The sequence below is a fragment of the Numida meleagris genome, chromosome Z, assembly GCF_002078875.1.
Source record: "Numida meleagris isolate 19003 breed g44 Domestic line chromosome Z, NumMel1.0, whole genome shotgun sequence".
Classification (NCBI taxonomy): domain Eukaryota; kingdom Metazoa; phylum Chordata; class Aves; order Galliformes; family Numididae; genus Numida; species Numida meleagris.
The window spans coordinates 19,188,303-19,210,454 of NC_034438.1; the positions used below are offsets into that span (position 1 = coordinate 19,188,303).

At 38.9% G+C, this 22,152-nt stretch overlaps 2 protein-coding genes across 9 annotated transcripts in view; both read right to left on the reverse strand.

Annotated features, from left to right (window-relative positions):
- DEPDC1B (DEP domain containing 1B) overlaps positions 1-12,093 on the reverse strand; it is a 37,123-nt gene extending 25,030 nt beyond the window's left edge. For 6 of the 7 annotated variants that reach the window (XR_002433325.1, XM_021380441.1, XM_021380440.1 and 3 more), the window contains exons 1-3: positions 10,230-12,093; positions 9,400-9,665; positions 1,300-1,435 (exon numbers count right to left, since the gene is read on the reverse strand). Coding sequence is in view for 6 of the 7 variants with exons in the window: in XM_021380441.1 (XP_021236116.1) it covers positions 1,300-1,435; positions 9,400-9,665; positions 10,230-10,379 (552 nt within the window). In the remaining variant the exon portion in view is untranslated. The other variant, XM_021380442.1, reaches the window with a different exon arrangement.
- Positions 12,168-22,152, reverse strand: part of ELOVL7 (ELOVL fatty acid elongase 7) — a 32,408-nt gene continuing 22,423 nt past the window's right edge. For both annotated transcript variants that reach the window (XM_021380443.1, XM_021380444.1), the window contains exons 4-8: positions 19,871-19,951; positions 19,430-19,486; positions 17,620-17,725; positions 14,793-14,929; positions 12,168-14,025 (exon numbers count right to left, since the gene is read on the reverse strand). In XM_021380443.1, the coding sequence (XP_021236118.1) occupies positions 13,822-14,025; positions 14,793-14,929; positions 17,620-17,725; positions 19,430-19,486; positions 19,871-19,951 (585 nt within the window). In that variant the 3' untranslated portion in view covers positions 12,168-13,821. The remainder of the gene's footprint in view (positions 14,026-14,792; positions 14,930-17,619; positions 17,726-19,429; positions 19,487-19,870; positions 19,952-22,152) is intronic.

Here is a 22,152-nt window from a genome sequence, read left to right on the forward strand (position 1 = left end):
TTTGGTTAAACCACTTTAAGTTACCTGTCTACTTCACCCTTCCAGTAGAAGCTACAACTTTTTTAAGGCAGCTAACCTTAAAAAAAAAAAAAAACAACAAATCTTTCTTCCTTTGCCTCATCTGTTTCAAGTTATTAACCAAAGCTGTTAATGAAAGCATTTTTCAGCTATGCCAGACTGCATATTGTCACATCTGAGACAGTTGTACCTTTGATAACATTTTGCAGGGCAGGATGATTGGATGGAAATCTAGAGCAGACAGCTGGAAGTTGTAACGCGATAAAACTGCAGCAAGTACGTACTCAGTAACTAAAATACTTTATTTTTTTACATGCCTTTTGTATTACCTTTTCTTTCCTCCTTATAAATCTCCCACCTACTCTTGCAGTTCTAAGGAAAATGCCTCACCCCAGAACCTGCTGCACATGAAAAGAACGTATGATTTGCATTTAAATAATTGCATTACAAATGTGGAATACCTATTTATTCAGAACCTCTTGATGTTCAGCAGAACAGTAGGAACTGCTTTTCCAAACAGACTATCATTCACCAAGAAATCCAAGGTGAAAGTCCTGCACTGAACAGAATTAATAAAAAGGCTAAAATTCTAAAAGAAGTCCCAACAGTTTATAAATTGTGTTCTTAACCTTTTCATACTGAAGGAAAGGTTTAGAACAAAGGAAACTCAAAAGGCCTAGACTTTTACAATATCAAATTGAAGATAAGTGATAAAATTTTGTTTTATTAATAAAAGTAATATTTTTTCCAACTTTGCAAAATCTGGATCAATACAAGTAAGCATAGAGCAGGATGATTCTCTAAGGTCACCAACGGTAGCAACAAAAGGAGGACAACTTCTTCACCACAATGTACTCCTTGTAGAAAAGGAAATGGAATCACCAACAACTTCACAGTATCTAGAAAGGGAGTATATTGTCCATGTTCTGCCATATGAAGAGCCTGAGTAGAAGTTATGTTGTAAGCAACAGTAAAGGAACTACTTTGTCTTCTAGTATAAGAAATGTGTCACTGGAATTAAAGCACAGTGAGATGCAAATATATTGGCGAAAACATCCATGCTGAACTTAGGATGCTAAGTACACTATAATCTGTAACAGAAAGAATACTCAATGCCAAAATCCTCAGCAAATCATTAAGAACAGCACTGCTGTACACACTTAGAAGTATTTTACATTTAATTCTCTTAAATCAAGTAACTTGCGGCACAATTAAGAATTCATAATTAAATTTTGCTTTCCAAATGTGTATGGGTCTGGAGAAATTAAATGGATATCTTACCATCATGACTGATTTCACAGGGATGTGTTCTTGAGAAGTGCCAGCCTTTGGATCATTCCAATCTGGAAATTTAATGACTTCCTTTCCAAATGAAGGTTTCTTTGGGTATGGCTTCAGTGGTGAGGAGGGAGGAAATCTGTAATTGGAGAACACTTTTAAAGCTTCTGAACTTCACACTATTCCATATTTACCAAAGGAAAGCTATGCAAGTAAGCCTTCATATGCTTAAGTACAGCAAAAGCCTTGGACATTCACAGAGCACGTTAGTTGCCTGAAGATAGGACGTTTGACCTTTTACTTAACACCTAAGATGTGCCATTTGGCCTTCATCTGCTGTTCCAGAACAGCTTAAGTCCTTTGTATATCCTATGATATAACTGAAAACCTTGAGTGGATGTCCTTGATACTCTGGTGTATCTCAAATCGCACCACCTGTCTATCTTCTTTAGAAGGTATCTTTAGAAGGTGTTTCTGCTGAAAAAGCAGAAAAAGAAAGTAGGTACATTTTCCCTCATGTGTGCAACTGCTAGCATGCATCTCCTAAAGCAAAGATACGTAACTAAGTCACGTGACTAACACTTGCATTTAATTAGCATGCACACAAGTCAGTGACTGCATAAAGTTCTGTCCACATTACCGTATTCTTCTGTGTCTACATGCTTTCTATGCGAAGATCATATCCTGCAGTTTTGGAGTCTTTTTTCCAGCTTGTTGTGAAGGAAACTCTTTCACCTTTTAAGGCATTCCAAGTGCCTTGAAGAAATTGGCAGAAATAAATCCTAAGCTAGACCTTATAGGTGTTGGAAAACAAACAATCATCACCTAGCTGAGAGCATATATGAAGAAATTAATGACAACACATTAGAAAGAAATCTGATGATAATCTTCCATCAGTCTGGCTCTGATCAAATCTCATTTACCCGTACTCCTAAGTTTTAGATGCTAACATTCCTGATGCTTCAAGAAATTGCTTCTGCCTCCCTCATCCCCCTTAATCAGCATGTGAAGGACAGTTACAGCTATGCCTAAGCAACAAGAAGTTGCACACCGCTAGGTATCATACATTCATATCCTACCAGAAAGCTTCTCATGCTCACGAATTTCTCAAGTTCTTTAAAATTTTTGCCCATCTTTTCAATTCCAAGATCTAATTAGTTTTCACATTAATTTTATTTTCTAGTTTTATTAGTCCAGGTTCAGTATACTGCACGGGTTAAACATCTTATTTTTCTTTTGCTTTGCAGTATTGTCAGTAGTTTCCCATTTCCCTTCCAGTTCATCCTAATATCTGTATTTGTCACTTAATTTCCTGGTTCTCAAAGCAACCAGTAAAGGAGTTCTTGAAACCAGAAAAAGTAGGTGCATTCCCCTTTTTCAAATAGCATGTCACGATTTTATGATTTTTTGTTATCGGTATATGAGGCAGATCTAGAGATAACTCCGTGACATAGCATTACAGCAAGATTCAGACAGAGTCAAGCTTTTGGATAGACAATGGAAAGCCTCTGGTTTACATACAAAAATAACTCAAGAGTTAGATAGAAACTGGGGAGCATTCCAAAGCTGATATGTCAAGATTTACATGGTTTTCTACCAACAGCACTAGTTTTAGCAGTTTAGACAAGCAGGTAGTAAAGATACCTTTTTATGTCAATTAACCTTGAATCAATGGTGTAACAAATGTCACAGATGAATTCCCAGACATTACAGAGATTTGAAGGCAACAGGGAGACTGAAGGCAAACTCTTTAAAGGAATTAAAGAGTTATCCTCCAAGAAGACTGCAACACCAGCTGTCCAGCTGAAGTAAGTGCCTCTACGCCACACATGCAACTTGGGAAACAAAGAGGAGTTGAAAGCCATCATGCTACTGGAAAATCACTATGTAGTTGCCATCACTGAAACCTGGTAGGACAGGTGAGGAAGGAGGGGAGGAAGCATTCCCCTGTACATCAAGGAAGGAATAGAGTGTAAAGAGCTGTCCCTGAAGAATGGCCATGAGCAAGTTAAAAGCCTATGAGTGAGAGACAGAGACAACAAAAGGTGCCTTGTGGTTGGTGTCTACTGCAGGACACCTGACCAAGCCCGCTGATGAAGCCTTCTTTCTCCAGCTACAGGAGACATCCCAATCACAGGCTCTCATCCTGCTGAGACTTCAACTACTCTGACATCTGCTGGAAAAGTAGCACAGTGAGCTGCAGGCAGTCCAGGAGGCTCCTGGAATACATTGAGGGTAACTTCCTGAGCAAAGTAATAGACAGCCCCACCAGGGGTATGCTGTATAGGACCAGCTGCTCACCAACACGAGTCAAATGACTGGTGACAGGATTGGAGACAGCCTGGGCTGCAGTGATAATGCAGTGGTGGAATTCACACTCTTGAGGGATACTGGACAGGCAGAGAGTAAAATCAGGAAGCTTAATATTAGGAAAGCCAAATTCCAGCTCTTCAGGGAGTTAGATAACAAAACCGCAATGGAAACAGCCCTTAAGTACATGAGAGTGGAGCAGAGCTGACAGATACTTATGGTAGCTTTCCTTAGTGCGCAAGAGCTCTTCATCCCCAGGTGGAGGAAGTTAGGGAAAAGGAAGGCATGAGACAGGCATGGCTGAACAGGGGAACCTGTTCATCAAACTGAAGAGTAAGAAGAAAATGCTCAGGCAGTGGAAGCAGGGACGGGTAACCTGGGAGGAGTATAGGGATACTGCCAGGCTGAGTAGGGATGGGATCAGGAAGGCCAAAGCCCAACAAAAACTAGACTTGGCAAAGGGTGAAAAAAAGAATAAGATAGGATTCTGTAGGTGCATCAACCAGAAAAGTGCAGTGAGCAATAAAGGCAGGCTAGTAAAAACAGAAAAGGAAGACTGAGGTATTCAATATTTTTGCCTCAGCCTTCACTAACAACTGCTCTACACACAGCCATCAAGCAGATGGTTCAGAAGGTAGAAACTGGCGGAGCAATGCTCATTCTGCTGTAAGCAGCGATCAGGTTTGCAATCACCTGAGGAATCTGAACATCCGTAAGTCTATAGATTCCAGTGATTTGCATTCCAGAGTCCTGGGGGAACTGGCTGACAGAGTTACCAAGCCACTCTCAATGATATTTGAAAAGTCATGGTAGTCAGGTGGAGTCCCTGGTGACTGGAGAAAAGGCAATGTCACACCCATTTTTAAGAAGAGTAGAAAGGATGACCCAGGGAGCTACCGACCTGTTTGGCTCACCTCAGTGCTGGGGAAGGTCATGGTGCAGATCCTCCTGGAAGCTATGCTAAGACATATGGAAGAGAGGAAAGTTATACAGGATAACCAGCATGTCTTCACCAAGCGCAGGTCCTGTCTTACCAAGCTAGACACTTTTTAAGATGGCATAACTTTGTCAACAGACAAGGGAAGAACCACTGATGTCATATATCTGGACTTCAGTAAAGCCTTTAATACAGTACCCCATAATATCCTTCTCTTCAAAGTGGAAAAATATGGATTTGATGGGTGGACTGTTCGTCAGATGAGGAACTGGTTGCAAGACCATACCCAGAGAGTAATTAGTAGTCAATGGCTCAATGCCCAGGTGGAAATCAGTGATAAGCAGTGACCCTTAGGCACCTGTACTGGGACCAGAGCTCTTTAACATCTTCATCAATAACATCAAAAGTAGCATTGAGTACACCCTCAGCAAGTTTGGGGACGACACCAGGCTATGTGATGCAGCTGACATGCCTGAGCTATTCAGAGACACCCAGATAAACTAAAGCAGTGGGTCCAGGTGAACTTCACAAGATTCTACAAAGCCAAGTGCAAGGTCTTGCTCCTGGATCATGGCAACTCCCACTGTCAGTACAAATTGAGGGACAAAAAAGTGCAGCAAGCCCTGCCAAAAAGGTCTTGGAGGTACTGGTGGATGTTAAGATGGACATGAGCCAGCAGTGTGCACTCACAGCCCAGGAAGCCAACTGTATCTTGGGCTGAATCAAAAGAAGCATGGCCAGCAGGTCAAGGGAGGTGATCCTGCCCCTCTGCTCTGTGCTGGGGAGATCTCACCTGGAGTACAGCATCCAGATGTGGAGATCTCAGTACAGGAGAGACAAAGACCTGCTGGGGCACATCCAAAGGAGGGCCACAAAAATAATCCAAAAGATGGAACACCTCTCTTAAGAGGACAGGCTGAGCGAGCTGGAGCTGTTCAGCCTGGAGAAGAGAAGGCTTTGAGGCGACCTGATAGTGGCCTTTCAGTATCTAGAGTGAGGCTTTAAGAAGAAAGGAGACAGACTTTTCAGCAGTCTGTTGAGATAAGACAAGGTGAAACTGTTTCACACTGAAAAAGGGATGTTTAGACTGAATATAAGGAATAAGGGTTTTTTGTTATTGTTTTGTTTGTTTTTTTAAATAAGAGTGGTAAGGCAGTGGAACAGGTTGCCCAGAGAGATGGTGGAAGCCTCATCCCTGGAGAGGATCAAGGTCTGGTTGGTCCAGGCTCTGATCAACCTGATCTAGCCGTAGGTGTCCCTGTCCATTGCAAGGCAGTTGTACTAGATGACCCTTTAAGGGTCTCTTCAAATTCAATATTCTGTGATTCCATACTAGTAGTGCACGTGCCCGTTTAATACAATTGCTCAGATTCCAAGAAGTGTAAAGCCTGAAAGCTTCCAAAACTGAAACATGTCATTTATTGTTTTAGACTACACTGAGCCATTAGGTCAAGACTCACAGACACAGTCTTCATTCTTTCGCAGAAAGCATGCTATTTTTCACATTCATATTTAATAATTTTCCTAACACTCTCGGGTAAACAAAATTTGACAACATGTGTTTTATATGCTCTACGGAATTAATAGGACAACTACAGTTACACAAGAAATTAAGGAAACATCTATCTTGGTTTCCAGTGACAACTCTGCATCATAGTATATAGTTGCAGTTACAGTCAATTAACATAGAAATTTATAGACAAGACATGAAGCAAGTCAAGATTTCCAGAGTAAGTATTATCAATGGAAATAAAAGTTACTTGCGTTTCAATTTATATTAGCATCGTAAGACATGTACCTAAAAACCAACATTAGTGAAGTCCACCAGAGGGAGCTGCCAGGACATTAAATATGTGAGCAAAGGCAGGCCAGAAAACTAATGTTTATAAATAGGGGCAGGAAAAAAAAAAGAAAAAACACAACAGGTTATAATAATACTTAAACACTCAAAGACCAAAAATACAAGCAGTTTACATCATTTATTTATGCACCAGGGGCAGGAGGAAAAAAAAAAAGCTGGCTCCTATTCAAGATGAATGGAAGGTATTTAACTTTATTTAAAAAAAAAAAAAAATTAACTGTTCAGTTAAGGTAGCTATCACCAGAGAGCTTTCTTGTCCAATAGCAGAATTTTAGGCAGAGCATACAGACAATGGAAAGCACAGAGGTGTTTCACCTAGCCAGCTTCCACAGCTTCCCACTGCACGCAGCTCATGAAAGTTGTGGCTAAAAATTCAAAGAAAAAGTGAGCAAAATCACTTGAATATGCCATGATGCAACACCAACACAAATATTATATATAGCATACAATAATGGCTACCAAAAATTGTATTTTCCACAACACATCCAAAAAGACCAAACTTCAGGAGTGCCAAAATAGCAATATAATTAAAATAAATACACAATTATTTTTGTGTTATCAAGAGGTAACAGAAGATAGGCATGTCCAGCAACACCTGTGAAAGCCCTCTGACAATACTCTGACAAAACCTAAAGCTTGATTTTTTACTTCTAAGATACGATTTGAATTGCATCACCACCACAGTACCAGGCCACTGTCCAGTACCAACACAAAACGAGAGGGCATAACAAATATTACAGTTCTGTGCTAACATTCCTACACCAGAAGTTGCTTTAATGTGAGCATTCCACAGTTCTTCAAAAGTATGTTGTAAAACCAGCACGTTGCACCCTCCCCTAACTCTCATCTTCTCTTGTTTCTTCGAAATCCCTCTCATTCTTCTGCATTGCTGTTGAAATACATACGTGAAACTATCCTTGAAACCAAGTACACAGCCCTTCTATTCCAGTAATTAACATAAATCCTGGAAACATCGAACTAGTAGTACATTGGTATGACTATTAATTATTCTGTCTTCTGTCATTCTCAGCATATTTTTACGCCAGCACCCTCACATATTTTTCCCAGCAGAAGGTGATTTACAGCTGTATAAACCAGCTCATGCCACATCATTCCTTTATAGTTAATCTTTGACTCCAGTTTAAAGTCAAGATACAAGAACCCCTCATCTTCCACCAGAAGCTATCCAATGATTTGGCAGGCTATCTCAATATCTGCTCCCTCTGACCCCACACAGCAGCCATAAGCAGACAGCCAGAAAAGAGTTTTAAGAACAGGACAACACATTAAACTTCTTAGAATTCTTTCCCAGACTTCAGTCGTTTATAGACTGCATGAGCTGCATTTTGTACGCAGATACTTAGGAAGAGACTTTCTTGGGTGAAGTCGTCAAAATATCTTCCCTTTATGAGACCCCGTGTCCTTAGAGTTTGGGTCTCAAGTTTCCAAATTTAACCCTTCCTTGTTTAATGATGACATGAAATTCCCCCTATGAGGCTAAATTTGGAGAACACATTCATTTTTTATTCCCCCAAATTTATTTAAAGTTTCTTCTACAAAGTTGATTAAAATTGGTTCAAATATTTAACTTATTTGTCTAAGAAGTCATAACAGCCAGGTATGTCTCTTTTTGGTTTTTTTTTTTCTTCAGAATATTAAGCCAAGAACTTGCAGCTACTAACTGAAAAAATGTCATGCAGTATCAAAGAAATTTGAGTCAATATTAATTTGTTAATTGAATTGATTACAAATCCAACTGATTCTAAATGATCTGCACAAGTTTGTTAACAAAAAATGTGGTTATTTATGAGAAAATATCTCAGCCATATTCTGTTTATGACATCAGAGAAAGAATTACATCATATATAACTTTTTCTGTTAAAGTATTCCAAGTTAATAAATAAAATGAGGAGTAATGAAAAGCAGCACTTAAAGCATAGGTGTACAGATCAGATAGCAAAAAAAAAAAAAAGGCTTAGGTATCAGTTTACAGACTATTTAAGATTATACAGCAAAATGAAAAAACTAACTTTACATCAAGTGGAAATTCAACATTACATTACATGTAATTATTTCTTAATATGGTCCATGGAAAAACAAAAGTAAAAATACAAAAAAAATGCTTTATGAGAAAGACTCACAAGCAGAAATGTAACATTACTGCTTCCATTTCTTCAAAAGAATATTCATCACAATGTAAGTTATAAATCCACGCTCAAGATAATATTTGCTTTTACATTACTAAACAGGATGGTATAAGAAAGCAACTTCTTGATACCCAAGCCTTAACTGATGCCACAAGAGGTGAAAGAACCCCCTCCAATGATGCTAAGCTTTTGACGCAAATAGAATTGTTTTCCTCTGTTAAGCAAGTACAAGTTAAGAGGTTAAATAAGGATAAACAAACAATTATCCTTGATAACAAGTAAAAAAAAATTTCTCTCTTCCAGGACAATTTCTTATCTAGAGGATATATCACTGATCCAAGGCGTAAAGAAAAGTATTGTGACAGATTATCCTTAAATTCAGATGGCCTCTCTTCTCTCAGAAGGAATGGAAACAGAAGGTTTCAGAAGGCAGTTGGGGTGGGGTTAGGGAAGGAGAACTGGAGCTGGATTCTCAGCATCATACTCACTTTCATCAGCACTTTTCCATACACCTTCAGCTGACAATACACCTCAATACACAATGCTGTCTATCAACAGCATAAAGACCCTGCTACCATGTAAAATCTACAGAAGATTTTGTTAATATTTGTAGCATGAAATTAAGTTAAAAGTTCCTCTAAAAATATATTTAAAAAAAAATAAAAACCAAGCATTAAATCCTGCCACTTGACACCACTAGAAGAATAAGTGTCTTTTACAGGAAAGAAAAAAGACACACTAATACCTCTGCAACAGCAGAAAGCTTACAGAAATATCTGTACGACCATAGAAGCTATTCATGTTTTCATAAATCATGAGTTTTCCAGAGTTGCGGTACATAGCTTTACCTGTACAAATGGCCATCATCTTGAAAGTCCTCTTTGCCCCATCTTCCTTTAATATCTTCTATAACATGATTTTTCAGGAATTTTTTAAGCAGCTTAACTGTTTGATTGCGAGTCACCTCTGGGCCAAAGTTTTGGTTAGTGCCAAGCAGTTCGTGCAAACAGTCCACTGCCTCCGAGGCTTTAAAGCAACGCTCATAGCTTTTGAAGCGGCATCGATGCTTCCGTAGAGGCATCCCAGCACGGAAGAGTTCGATTATCTCGTTCCACTAGGAAGGAGACACAAAGCAAACCATTACAGGAGTTCTTCCATGGGAAAGGCTAAAATTACACAGAATCAATTCAGAGTTCAAATAGGTCAGAACACTGATTTGGTTAGATTTTGTTCACCTGTGCAACGCACTGAAACTCGAGACCGTCATTTATACGTGAGATGTAAGAACGGACAGACGAGCACGGCAGCCAGGACACCCAGGATAGCCCTCTGCTCTTGACGGCTCAGCGGCTCCAGGGGGAAGTTCGGCCATCCCTCGGCTGTTAAGGAGGCGGAGGACCGGATCACGGCTCCTTTCCGAGCGCGGATCGCCCCACACGGACCTACCTCAGATAACGCCAGCACCTGGAGGACACGTGTGTGAGCGCGCCTCAGGTCCCGGCCCCCAGGGAACGGCTGCCCGGACAGGCCCAGGCCCAGGGCCGCAGCGCACGGCCCTCAAAAACCCAGCTCTACAGAACCGCCGTAGTGGAGAAGCTACCCCCAGGACTAGGTAAGCGCCAAGAGGGAGAGGAGCACTCCAATCCGGCCCGGCCCAGCGCAGCGATCACTCACTCACCAGCCGAGTGGCGCGGTAGGGCCCGGGCCCGACGAGCCCCGGCTCCATGGACGCGGCCAGGCCTCCCCGTCTCCACGGAAACCAGCTGCCGCACGCGCCGCGCCCGCCGACCGTTTGAATCAGAGCCCGCGAGGCGTCGCCTTCGCTCATTGGGCGCCAGCCGTAGCACGTGACGGGCGCACCGCCGTCCTTGATTGGTGGAGGAAACACCTGTCCCGCCCCCGCCCTGCGTTCTTGGAACGGGGAGCGCCGCCGCTCTCCCTTTCCAGCACTCCGGGCAGAGGGAGTTGTGGTAGTGTTGAGTGGGGTTGGGCTCGGCTCAATTCTGTCACGCCCCGCTGCTAGCCCCCCCCCCCCTTTTCCCGATTAGCGAGAGCGGAAAGCGGTGCCTGGGCAGCGCACTTCCTCGGCCCTAACGGCTGAGCTGGCCGAGGGGGAGCGAGAAACGGCAGTTATTGGGCAATGCGGCCCAACACCTGCTTCCCATTGCGCACAACAGTGGTACACTTGGGCTTCCCAAAAGATGGATTGCCAAATTTTTAAAACGAGCGCTAAGTACTCATTGTCTGTGCTTCCTCCTGGGGCAGAGCAGTAAATGGTTCCGGAGAGGGGCCGAGTTTTGGGGCTGGAAAACAAATGCCAGCAAAGAAGGTGGGCTGACAGCTGCCTGTGCGAAGAACGGTGAATCACCATGGTGATTGCACAAATTCACAGAAAAGGAGTAATAATATAGACTCAATTCCTCAGGAGTAGGTAGCAGTCTTTGTGTCACTCCTGCCATAAGCCTAAGGGACACAGTTTCAACCCTCTTCCCCTCATTAGTGTCACGTGTTCACTCTTCATGAAATGGTTCCAGTATTACTGAAGTCTACTGTACAATTCATACATTTTTTCCTACCTAAAAACTGTGTAACTCTCCATGTGCAGACTGTATGATTCTCACAGGCAACAACTCAGGATGGGATTAATGACATTTCGGAATGAGGCAATTAGGATAATTGTTCTATATGCAGCCTCTGATAGTATACCCATACAACACATTGCAACAACTCACTTTCTTTCTCCAAATGCTTCATAACACACAGGAACAAAGAAAGTCTGCAAGGAATTATGTCACAGGACTCCAAAGTGGCCCTTGCAGACAGCCTATGGACTGATCAGCATCTCCTGCTTAATTAAATCTTAATCCCCAGCAACTGGCTGCAGAGGCACATGGCTGCTCCGCCACTGCTGTATTTGGGAGATTTTTCTGGCTCCTTAAAGGAGTCTAGAGCTGCTCAGGTTTGAGCTCAGTTTCAACCATGCATAGTCACAGCCCCTCCTTAAGCTTCAGTGTGTTGAAAGAATCAGATATTGGTCTAGGTTGCAGACCAACAAAATAGCATGCAGCCCCTCATGCCAGCTGTAGGCCACATTCCACTTGAAACTGCAACTGTGTGCACCAGCTCTTACTTCTGATAAAACTTTCCACTTGTTCTGATCCCTGCATGTTTATGCATTCGTATGACCGGGGTAGGAGCAATAATAGCAAGATGGGCAGCCAAAACTAGGACTTCCTTCAGCACTGAAGTTACCTACAAGACTACAAAGAACTCTTTCTTCATCAGTACTTATTTAATACATTACTATACAACACTAGATCCCAATCCTGAAGAGATAACCCCCTACTTCGGAAGCCAAGGGCACACATACAGGCTGGAAGGGTTTGAGACTTACTGTCACTGATGGCATTTCCCCACTCAGCACCCTGGCTGTTATGAGTTCTGTGCAAAAGCTCTCCCCATGCTCTGTCAGGGAGATGAAACTCAGCACTAAGGATTCCAGGATTAAGCACCTAAGTGAAGAAGGTCATGATATACATCACACACCAACCAAATCCTAATCTAATTAGAATCTGCCATGAGAGTTGATAGCTGCACAGAGTAAGTCATGGAAAGGTAAAATATAAATTATTTTTATTTGTTTTATAAAGACTCATATGCAATTTTATAAGAAATTATTTGCAACTTATGTCCAAGATAATGCGAAAAGAGTTTAAACTTTAACAGTACATCAGTGTTGCTATCCCCATAAAAGTATCTAGGTTACAAAACTTATTTTCTTCGAATTGTACAACAGGGAGACAATTAAAACCTGCACCAATGTTTTGTGTATTTGAAAATTCTACAGATCAGATAAAGCACAAAGCAAAAAACAAAAGATCACAAGCTTATTTTTTGTTAGCAGTGATCATAATAAAAAACAGTACATTTAAAGGTAATATTAATTTAAACACCTCTGTCTCCTCATTTACAACTCTGTTGCATGAGCCATTTCCTTAATGAACTCATACACTACAAATGCAACTTGAATACAAATAGCTATGTCTTTTAATTTCTGTGTATGTGTGGCCCTAACAACCTGCCTAGCCGTGGAAAACACCATACCAGTCAATCCTATATATGGACTGGAGGCATGTCCTACCATCTCTGCCTGCCTCACCCTCAAGAATTCAGAAAATGGCTCCTATCTGTTTTCCTGGTCTGAGGGAACAGAGACAAGGTAACTGGTGCTATTAATACAGAAACTTTAACCTTGAGATGTTAAGCACAAACAGTAGTAACAAAATATAGTAATAAAACTCCAGAAAGCCTTCCAAGGGAGGTATTTCTATAGGTAATGAGAATGGAAGAAAACACAGCACATTACAATCGTGGTAACTGACATTCAGGTTTCAATCAAAAATTGTTTCTTTAAAACTTATTTGAGGACTAAGATTTTTACTACTGGATTACAACATTTCCTCCTCCCTACACAGTGTAGCCTACCTAGATCAAAATATATTCCTAGACACAATGGCTAATAAGAATATGATAATACTATGGTGAATAAATCAGTAGTTTCTTTTGATCATTACACTGCAAGACCGTTTAGGTAATCCCTGTATTAGTAGTTTTCCTACATCTTGAATAATGTTTAAATGAGTTTAAGTTTCCTACATGAAATGAATTCTCAGTAAAAGAATGTATATCCAAAAATCTCTATTCAAATTAAGTGCCATATTTTAACAGATTAACATACATTCCTTAAAGTAATATAGTTTGTAAGCACGTTTTTATGTATTAGCTATATTCATAATACACTTCAGGTTCAAGGATGATATTTACTGATTTCTTTTAATAAAATGCAGCTGTCTCAACAACTTGTAACCACTAAGGTGAAGTAATTTTTTCATTAATGTTCAAAGTACTTTGTACTTGTCATACACATTTTAATTTTCTCATCGAATACATTTATTTTCCTGCATCTTCTAGACAGATATAATCTATCTATTCATTTCTTGCAAGGAAGACATGAGCAAGTTGTTGGAAAAAAAAAAAAAGCCTTTCTCCCCCCTGCTTTGTTAAATCAGATCCACACTGTCCTCTTTTACCTCCCAAATTCTGAAACCCAAATAACTTATGGCAAAAATACAAGTTCTGCTTTGGAAGAAAACATACAAAATATCCACAGTGTAGTGTGTGCACCCAATTATCTTGATTGTCAAGTAGTGCAAGTTTTAACTTTGACATACAATTTTTTTTCTTTTTTTTTGTAGGCGAGAGTTTTTTTTTCACTGATCTTTGCTGATGCCATTTCTTGTCATCTTTGGTAGTCTCTGTCCCTTCGTGTAGGCATGGTACCAGAAGTGGAGAAACAAGACTAAAAACATGGAGCCGTATAGCCAAATAATAAACATGAAAATTGGATACTGGTATGGACAATCATCCATGATATAGATTTGTCCTATATGGACTGTAATCATAATAAATTGAACCTGGGGGGGAAAAAGATAAGGAAAATCAATAATTTAGAAGACAAACTTTCTACTGACATTGAAAAAGATTTAGCGTAACTTGCATCCATAAAAAGTTGGGGGCCTTTTCAGATACTGAAATGTAACATTACATGTTCCCCAATTGTTACTGCATTGAGAGTAAAGACAGAAGTCCCAGGACAACATGAACTATACACAGCATTGAGAAACCCGTACTACAGAAAAAGGAGTCCGCACTGGCCAACTCAGAAGAAACACGTAATTTGACATTGACCAGTGACAAATGGTACGCTCCTCTGGAAAAACTAGCCAGCAGAATGAAAAACACGTTAGGATTTGTGAACATTAGTTTTCCTCCATCTCTGACTGCATACTGTCATGTGACACAAAGGGCTGCAGATCCCAAAAAAGAATTTAATGGAGGACTAAAAGAAAATCTCCACATGACCTCCAAGTTAATAATCAATAGGTAATACTGCCAAGACAAAAGGCCTCTAACTTATACATATTCAAGCTAAATCATTCCTAGTTACACAGAGATGTGTTTGCAAGGTGTAACACGCTGCTCTTCTCCATCAGCAGACCAAATTAATTGCTGAGCCAGAAACTAGATTAATTTTGAATTAACTCAGAATTTTGAAAATTCAGCCACTGGACCAACCGTATGCTATTTACATGAATACAAAAGTCATAAATATATTGCATTATCTGCACTAGCCACAATCAGCTTTCTGAGAGATGTTCAAGTCAAATGGAAAACTACTCACAAGTTGTATAGTCGTCATGTACTTCTTCCACCACAAGTATTTATGATAAGCCGGTCCCAAAGAACAGATTCCATAGTAAGTGTACATGATGACATGTACAATGCAGTTCAACAAAGCATGAAATGTTCCTAAGCCACCTGCAGAAAAACAAAATAAGGTAGTATTATTGCATTGTGTACTAAGGAGGACACCTCAGGTCTCAGTAGTTTGAGTCAAAAGAAAAAAAAAAGCAACATAAAGCCTATAGAAGCCTGTAGACTTTGATTAACCCTTCAAGTATTTGACCAGAATAGGGTTGACACCAATTTGGAAGGATCTCATCACAAAGGTTTATCTAAGCTGTTCCAAAACAGCAATAAAACTGTGCTGATCTAATTACCTTAAATAAAATTAAAATCACTAATGTCTTGAAGTAAAACATATATGTGAAGAGCATTTGGTGTCAGGAGTGTTCAACCTGCTTTACACCAATATTTATCGTGATGAACTTTACAAAGCTTTGGAGGATAAGTAATAAACCCCCAACAGAAATTTCCAGGGAAGGAATCACAGTTTCAGACAGAACATTCCTGGAATCATGACATAAAGAAAGGCCTCACAAATCCGTGTTCCATCTCAAAAGCATGTGCACAGTGAAAATGAAATTTAAGGCCAAGTAACAATGCTCTGTGGGGCAAACTCATGACTTCATGGCTGAAACTGGTAAGATAGAAATATTTCATGAAGCATGTGAGGAAATGTTTCTTTTTCCATTGGATCAACAAAAGAGTTAGATGATCTGGCTGAAGGTAATTTTATTTTAAATAATTAAATAAATTCTGTAATACAAATTATCCAAGAAGTGACAAGGTATTTAAAAGAATCATGAAAATGAAAATGTTGAGCATCAGGAAGAAAGCAAAATGTCATGAAGAACAGACACTTGGTGAGAAATGTTTGTATCCAAAAGCCAATTTGCCATTAAAATCACTTAAGTTAAAAATAAAACTTATTTTGTGATTTTAGTAGCTCACACTACCTCCAGCTTGGTAGATCATAGCTGCTCCAGCTGTGATTGCAAACTGTCTTTGAAACTAATCTATTTGTATTTTTCAAAAATAATTTGAGTGTTCTCACAGTCCAAAAGTACATACTTTTTTTGGCCTGCACAGTGAATGTGCAAGAGAAAAAATAAATAGTTAAAGCAGAGGGAAAAAAACAGCAGTACAAAAATATGGTCCACAAAACAGCACAATATATATATATGCAATACTTTAAATGTCTCCTGTTTATATCAGATCAGAGAAAAAAAATCAGCATCTCCCTGCACTAATGTGTTGAATTTTAAACTTGGGTTCCAAGACTTGGTCAGTAGAGACCACAGGCACATTACTTATAAGCAAGGACAAACAGTGACGAAACTGAATACAAGATAATCATCAACAGGACTGAAATTCTTGGAAAAAATAAATTATCAAACAGAACAATATTTAAAAAGATTAATATAAAGATTAGCAATAGAGTAGAAATAAACACAACTCTTCAAGACTGAGCAGAGAAGAAAACAGACTTTGCTGAAAGTATTATCACATGGGAAACTTGAATCTGATGCAAAATCAGAAGCCTGTTATCTGATATAATGAACCAATGTCCAGATAAAAGGCAGAAAGTTAGTCACTTATAAATGGGAACTTTTCAAAGTTGAAGAGGAGAGGCTGTTAGTTGCTGGGATTCTTTGCAGCTCTGCAAACATACTAAGCTGTACGCTGAAAAATTATCCACAATTTCCTCATTAATGTAAATTCCAATTGTTCCATCAACATTTGAGAAAATTGTGATCAAACTTCCTAATAACAGAAATTCAACAAAAGCAGTAGAATTATATCTTTCCATACACGAGGAAACTCCGCACACTGGGCTTGCTCAAAAGACCCCTATATAAATCTTCTGGACTGCTTTTGGGGCTTATTTTCACATTCATAAAACAAGAACTAACAGATCAGATGTTATCGGCATAGTTCTATTCATCAGTTTGCCACTGTTTTTCTGGGAGGAAAAAAAGCGCATCAGAAAACATGAATAAAGAAACATGTACAAGAAACCAAATATTTATCGGTAAAAATGCCTAAAAGAAAAAACAACCCCATGCCCTCCTACAAATGTACTGCTAAAAGAGTATGCATTTCTCCATTCTGCAACTACCAGGCTATTCTCATGGCATGCTCTATTTATTAGTGTTGCACGCTAATTCTGTAGCATTCACAGAAACACAGAGCAGGGAAGGAGAAAAGGTAATCTGAAGACGACAAAAAAATCAGTTCAATTCAAATACAGGTATCGCCTAAGTTTTTGTAATAATTAAGGTCCATACTTTTGTAAAAGCTTAAGTACTCAGTGCAGATAAGCCCCAATTATGCTACCTAACAACAGTAAAAATAATGCTAAGAATAACAAGAACACAATACTCTCCTCCAATTCAGTTCTTATATGCCAAGAGACTAATGTCTTAAAAGTAGTTTCAGAGTTCTCTGCCTTACACTTCTTCCCCACTTCTAATGTCACAGTCACACCTCTTTTTCCACATAATAGTGCTCTTTGCTTAGCTCTCTCTCCTCCACACCTTTCCCCCTCAACATTGAACAAAATGATGTCAAATAAGAGAAATGAGTACTGTCCCATTTACATAGTTGTCATATATAGTGGTCTCAGATCAAAAATCCTGAGGACATATAAATTTTAAAAGACAGATGCTTGCAAAAATTTTTTAATCTGTTCTTCAAATACTTGTCTAGTTTGTTTAAATTTTGCTACCAGAAAATATGTAAAAGTTAAACTGTCTCTCTGCTACCTGCAGCAAATTTGACTCCAAACCACCAGGTCCATGGCATGATGGAATGATGAAAGACATGCAGGAATGTAACTTGGTTGTTTTTCTTACGCAGCACAAAAAATATCTGAAACAGATTTTAACAAGCAGAACGTTATGGAAGATATTCAAGCCCAACATACTTACAGAAAACTGTAAGTGTGTCAGTGCTGGTTGCTCTCTACTATATATTTAAAAATTCTTCACTGTTGCAGTTGCAGGAGAAAGTGGGAAACTGATGCTCTAGGCATGTCTAATTTAAAAAAAAAATTAAACCAGTAGTAAAATCCACCTATGGAGTCTCAGTAGCCAGAGCAAGCTTTGAAAGCAAGTGTCCAAGGCTGAGCAATCTTCTAAGTGCAGTGGATAGTGCGAGATGGACTTGCTTGGATTGAGAAGTTATCTAGAAGCATCAGATGTTTTAAGTGCCCTGAACTACAAGTACAAAAGAAAAGACATTTGAGAAAATGAACCGAAGGACTAGCAATAGATAGAGGCAAGAGAAAATACAAGGTTAGAGAAAGAGCACTTGATTTTGAGCACCAACTTGCTACCACTGAAAAGGGGCAACATTGGAAAGAATACATGCAGGTATTCTTAATTCATATTGATGGGCCACATTTAAAAAGACAAACATTGAGGTAAGGGTTAAGGGACAACAGCAAGAAAACTGTAAGAAGTCAGGTCATGAGAAGGTAGTATCAGATGGCAAGAAAAGGAACACAAAAAATAAGTCTGGCTTGCCAGAAAAAATATTTGGAAAAAGCTGACTTATATACAGCTACGAAATCACTTTTGCAGCAACAACAACAACGCTGCTGCAAAACAGGTACCTGATTGGGTGGATTCAAATAAAACAAATAGTTTAACTTTTATTTTTCCCCAAACCCAGGGCTAATTAAAAAGTATCAATCTTAACAAGATTATTAAATAGAGAACTAAGCCATTCAGGCTTTTCCAGTTTTAGCATTCCTGTTGCTTCCATTACCATTCCATTTGTGCCAGTCAGTAAGATCTTCAAGATCTTGTTGTACAATGACTGTTGGTAGATGAAAGTCAGATGGCTAATTTAGCTTGCAAGGTATCAAACATCCAAGGTGCTTGTGAATCAGCCCCTGAATCATTACTGTCATGCACGACACCGTAAGACAAATCACAGATGACTCCAGCACCCAGAAACTGACTTGAGAACAGCTTCACCAGCCCTTCAGAAAGAAGAGAAGGCAGACGGTGGTGGTGAACAAGGTCTGCATTCTGCTTTAACACACTGCAGCCTAGACTTTCATGAAACAGTTTGGAGTACAGGCCTATGCCACACACCTCTCTGGTCATGGCCACACAAGCACACACAAATTTAGAGCAGGTAAGTATGACAAATTACACTGTATTCAGTGCAGTTGATGTAAGTATTCCAGGAGTAGAAGATAAAATCTGAAGATAACACGCAAAAAATTTCAACATAATCAACACTGTGTTTTATCCACTGTGTTCAGACAGTCATTGCTGCACCACAATGGGTTAGTGTAATGAGCTGATACACAGCCAAGTTATCAGGGCTTCCTCTTTTTTGAGAAGTATGTTTTCTAACTAGCATTTTCCATGATAGACAAGGAATGACAGTGTAATGGGAGAGTATGAAAGACAGTACAGGTAAACACTATCACGTTATTCCAGTAATGAAGGTTGCAGAGTTAATGAAAAAGCAATTTATGCCTTCAGCCTCAACAGCAGCAGTTCTTTTACTGGGAAAAGGAAGCATCAATACATCATTTATTAGGCTACAAATACTTACAGTGTCTAATAATTCAATGAACTTGGAAAAGTAGTATAGCCAACAAGTTCGTACCATCTGCAAGAGTTAAAAACACTGTTAACTTCTAATAGTCATAAAAACAAGAAATTGCAGTAAGTGTATAAAAGGAAAACAGAAGAAGAACAGAAGGAAGTGGTTCTTTGTAACATATAGTTTATTTTGTGGCTTTGTTTCAATCTTTTTTTCTTTAAAAATTTAATCCTTAGAGAATTTTAAAACCAAAAGGAACAAGCCAACAAATATATTGCCCATTTCCCAAACAAGAAACCTCTACAGTTAACTCACATGTTCTACATTACGCAGGAATACATTTTCCCTTAGAGCATTCCACTCTAAAGCAGTGTGTTTGGTTGTTCAAAAGCATTTCCAAAAATAAAGTCAGAGTAGCATAACAATTTGGCCTTACATTTGGCAACTTACTCTTAGGGCAGTAGGTGACCTCGAGTAGTCAACAATATCACACCGGAATGAGTAGCCAGTTGCCCAACCTGACATAAGAAACTGGAGCAAATAAAACGAGAAGGGCATTGGTTCATTTTGTGTCTTATGAAAAGATAATTTCAGATTACTTTTGCAATAACTAAGCAGGAGGGCAAAACAACATTATAAACTTGCTGGATCAGCAACCTTGTCAGAAACCAACCTCTGTGTGGGCTAGCTACCATTTGCTGCTGCAGATTAACAAATTTATAATTCCAGGACCACACCTACAGACAAGAAGCTTCTTTCTACACCCATTATCTCACAGCATTGCTAACAGGAGAAACAACATCTCAAAACACATGCAAGCTAAGCAACTGATTCTGTAAATCAGGCCACAAAAACAAGTCGACATTTTCAAAATTTTTGGAAGTTGTTATCAGAGCCAAAAATCTTACTACTCAAGAAAATTAGTACAACAGAAAAGTACAGCTTACAACCTGTAAAGAGAAGGAACAAATTATGCACTACCGTTTTAGTACCCTAGTTCCTAAAATCTTGCTTAGCTGTGTGATTAAATTACCTTTCATTGATTTAATGGGTAAGAAGCTACCGTTTTAACAGTCGAGAGCAGGTGTACAGGGTAGGCCTGTATGTATCATCATTAATAATTTCTCTCAGTCATTTGATCATTTCTCTTGGACTGCATTAGAACTCAAGACAAGAGCCACATTATTAATATTGCACTTGGCTTGCTCTCCTGCCAGCCATTGAGACTACTGTATCTTATATCAGTTTAAAAAAAATACTTATCATAATTCTCTTATGCATGATACAAGGTCCAGCTCTCTAACAGATGATTTAGTCTACAACTGCAATAGATGCGTTAACTTCCTAAAGAATCAGTTGTTTAAGTAGAACAAGATTTAGAGCACCAACACAGCGTAATACTTTAACACCCACAAAATGGCTTGGATCCAAAGAGGGAAAGAATCAGATTTTTGCTGAGAGTCAGACAATAGCAGAGATTCAATCTGTCATACTGCATCTATGCATCCTTTCATGAAATTTTAAAATACAAATCTTGACAGCAGATTAATTGAATGCTGTGTTAAAATTGTTAGTGTCGGCTACTAACTTAATTTTATTTGAGAGCTTATATTAAAAAAAAAAAAAACAAGATAATCACCAGATCACGAACAGACATTTGATGATTTTTCAAAACAAAGAGTAAAAAGCAAACATAAGCCTCTTGCCCCAACACTTAGAGCATTCAAAACAGCAGCCATTACACCAAGTAACTTCTGCTGCACTGTTGTTAAAGTGCTTGTAAAAGAAATGTCAAGCAGTTCACTGTAACTCATGATGAAGTTTTTGCAATTGATCTAACAGAATCATTGCCAGTTTGGCAGGATTATCTGGAACCTTTTCATTATTAATTTGACAAACAGAAGCACATAACCAGATTTTATACAAAAAGCATCAGTATTAGTTACTAGCATAATGATGTTTCAACAAGCTTTTCTTTAATAAAAAAAAAAAGACCTTAAGCAGATCATAGAATGGCCTGGGTTGAAAAGGACCTCAAAGAGCATCTAGTTTCAACTCCCCACTGAGTGCGTGGTTGCCAGCCATTAGACCAGGCTGCCCAGAGCCACATTTCTAAATTAGAGTTTCTACACAGTCTATGCCATTCATTCTTAAGGACCTTTAGGTCAGTCAACACTTAGCTCTATACAACACCAGGCTTTGCCATCTTAAAAGTCTAATACTTGCCTGAGCTATGAACTACAGCAAAATCTCAGTGTTCCTTCTTTGAAAAATTGTCCATCTTGTTCAAAGATACTTTAAAAAAAATTATTTTAGAGGATGAGGAACCCAAGATTAGATATTGTTAGCATTTGCAATTCAAAAGGCAGATCTAACTGAAGATTATTCTTCAGTAAACATACTCTATATAGCAATGAAACATCGTTGCTGCCTGTGGCATAGAATAGAAACAATTAGAACAGACTAAGAAAAACAGACTCCACTCTACCTACTGCAACAGCCCATGAAAATCAACTAAGTTGCAAGGATTTTTAAATCTGTAAATTATATAAAGTGGCATATAAAACATTTTACTATCTTTCTTTCTAGGTATGAGTTACTCTCTTTTATCAAATATCAGCTCAACTCATTTAGCATACCGCTTGGAGAAATATAATTAAAACAATCAGAATAATAGTTTTGAGAATTTAAGTCTAAGAATTGTATTAATAAGTTATTGATAAGTTTATTAA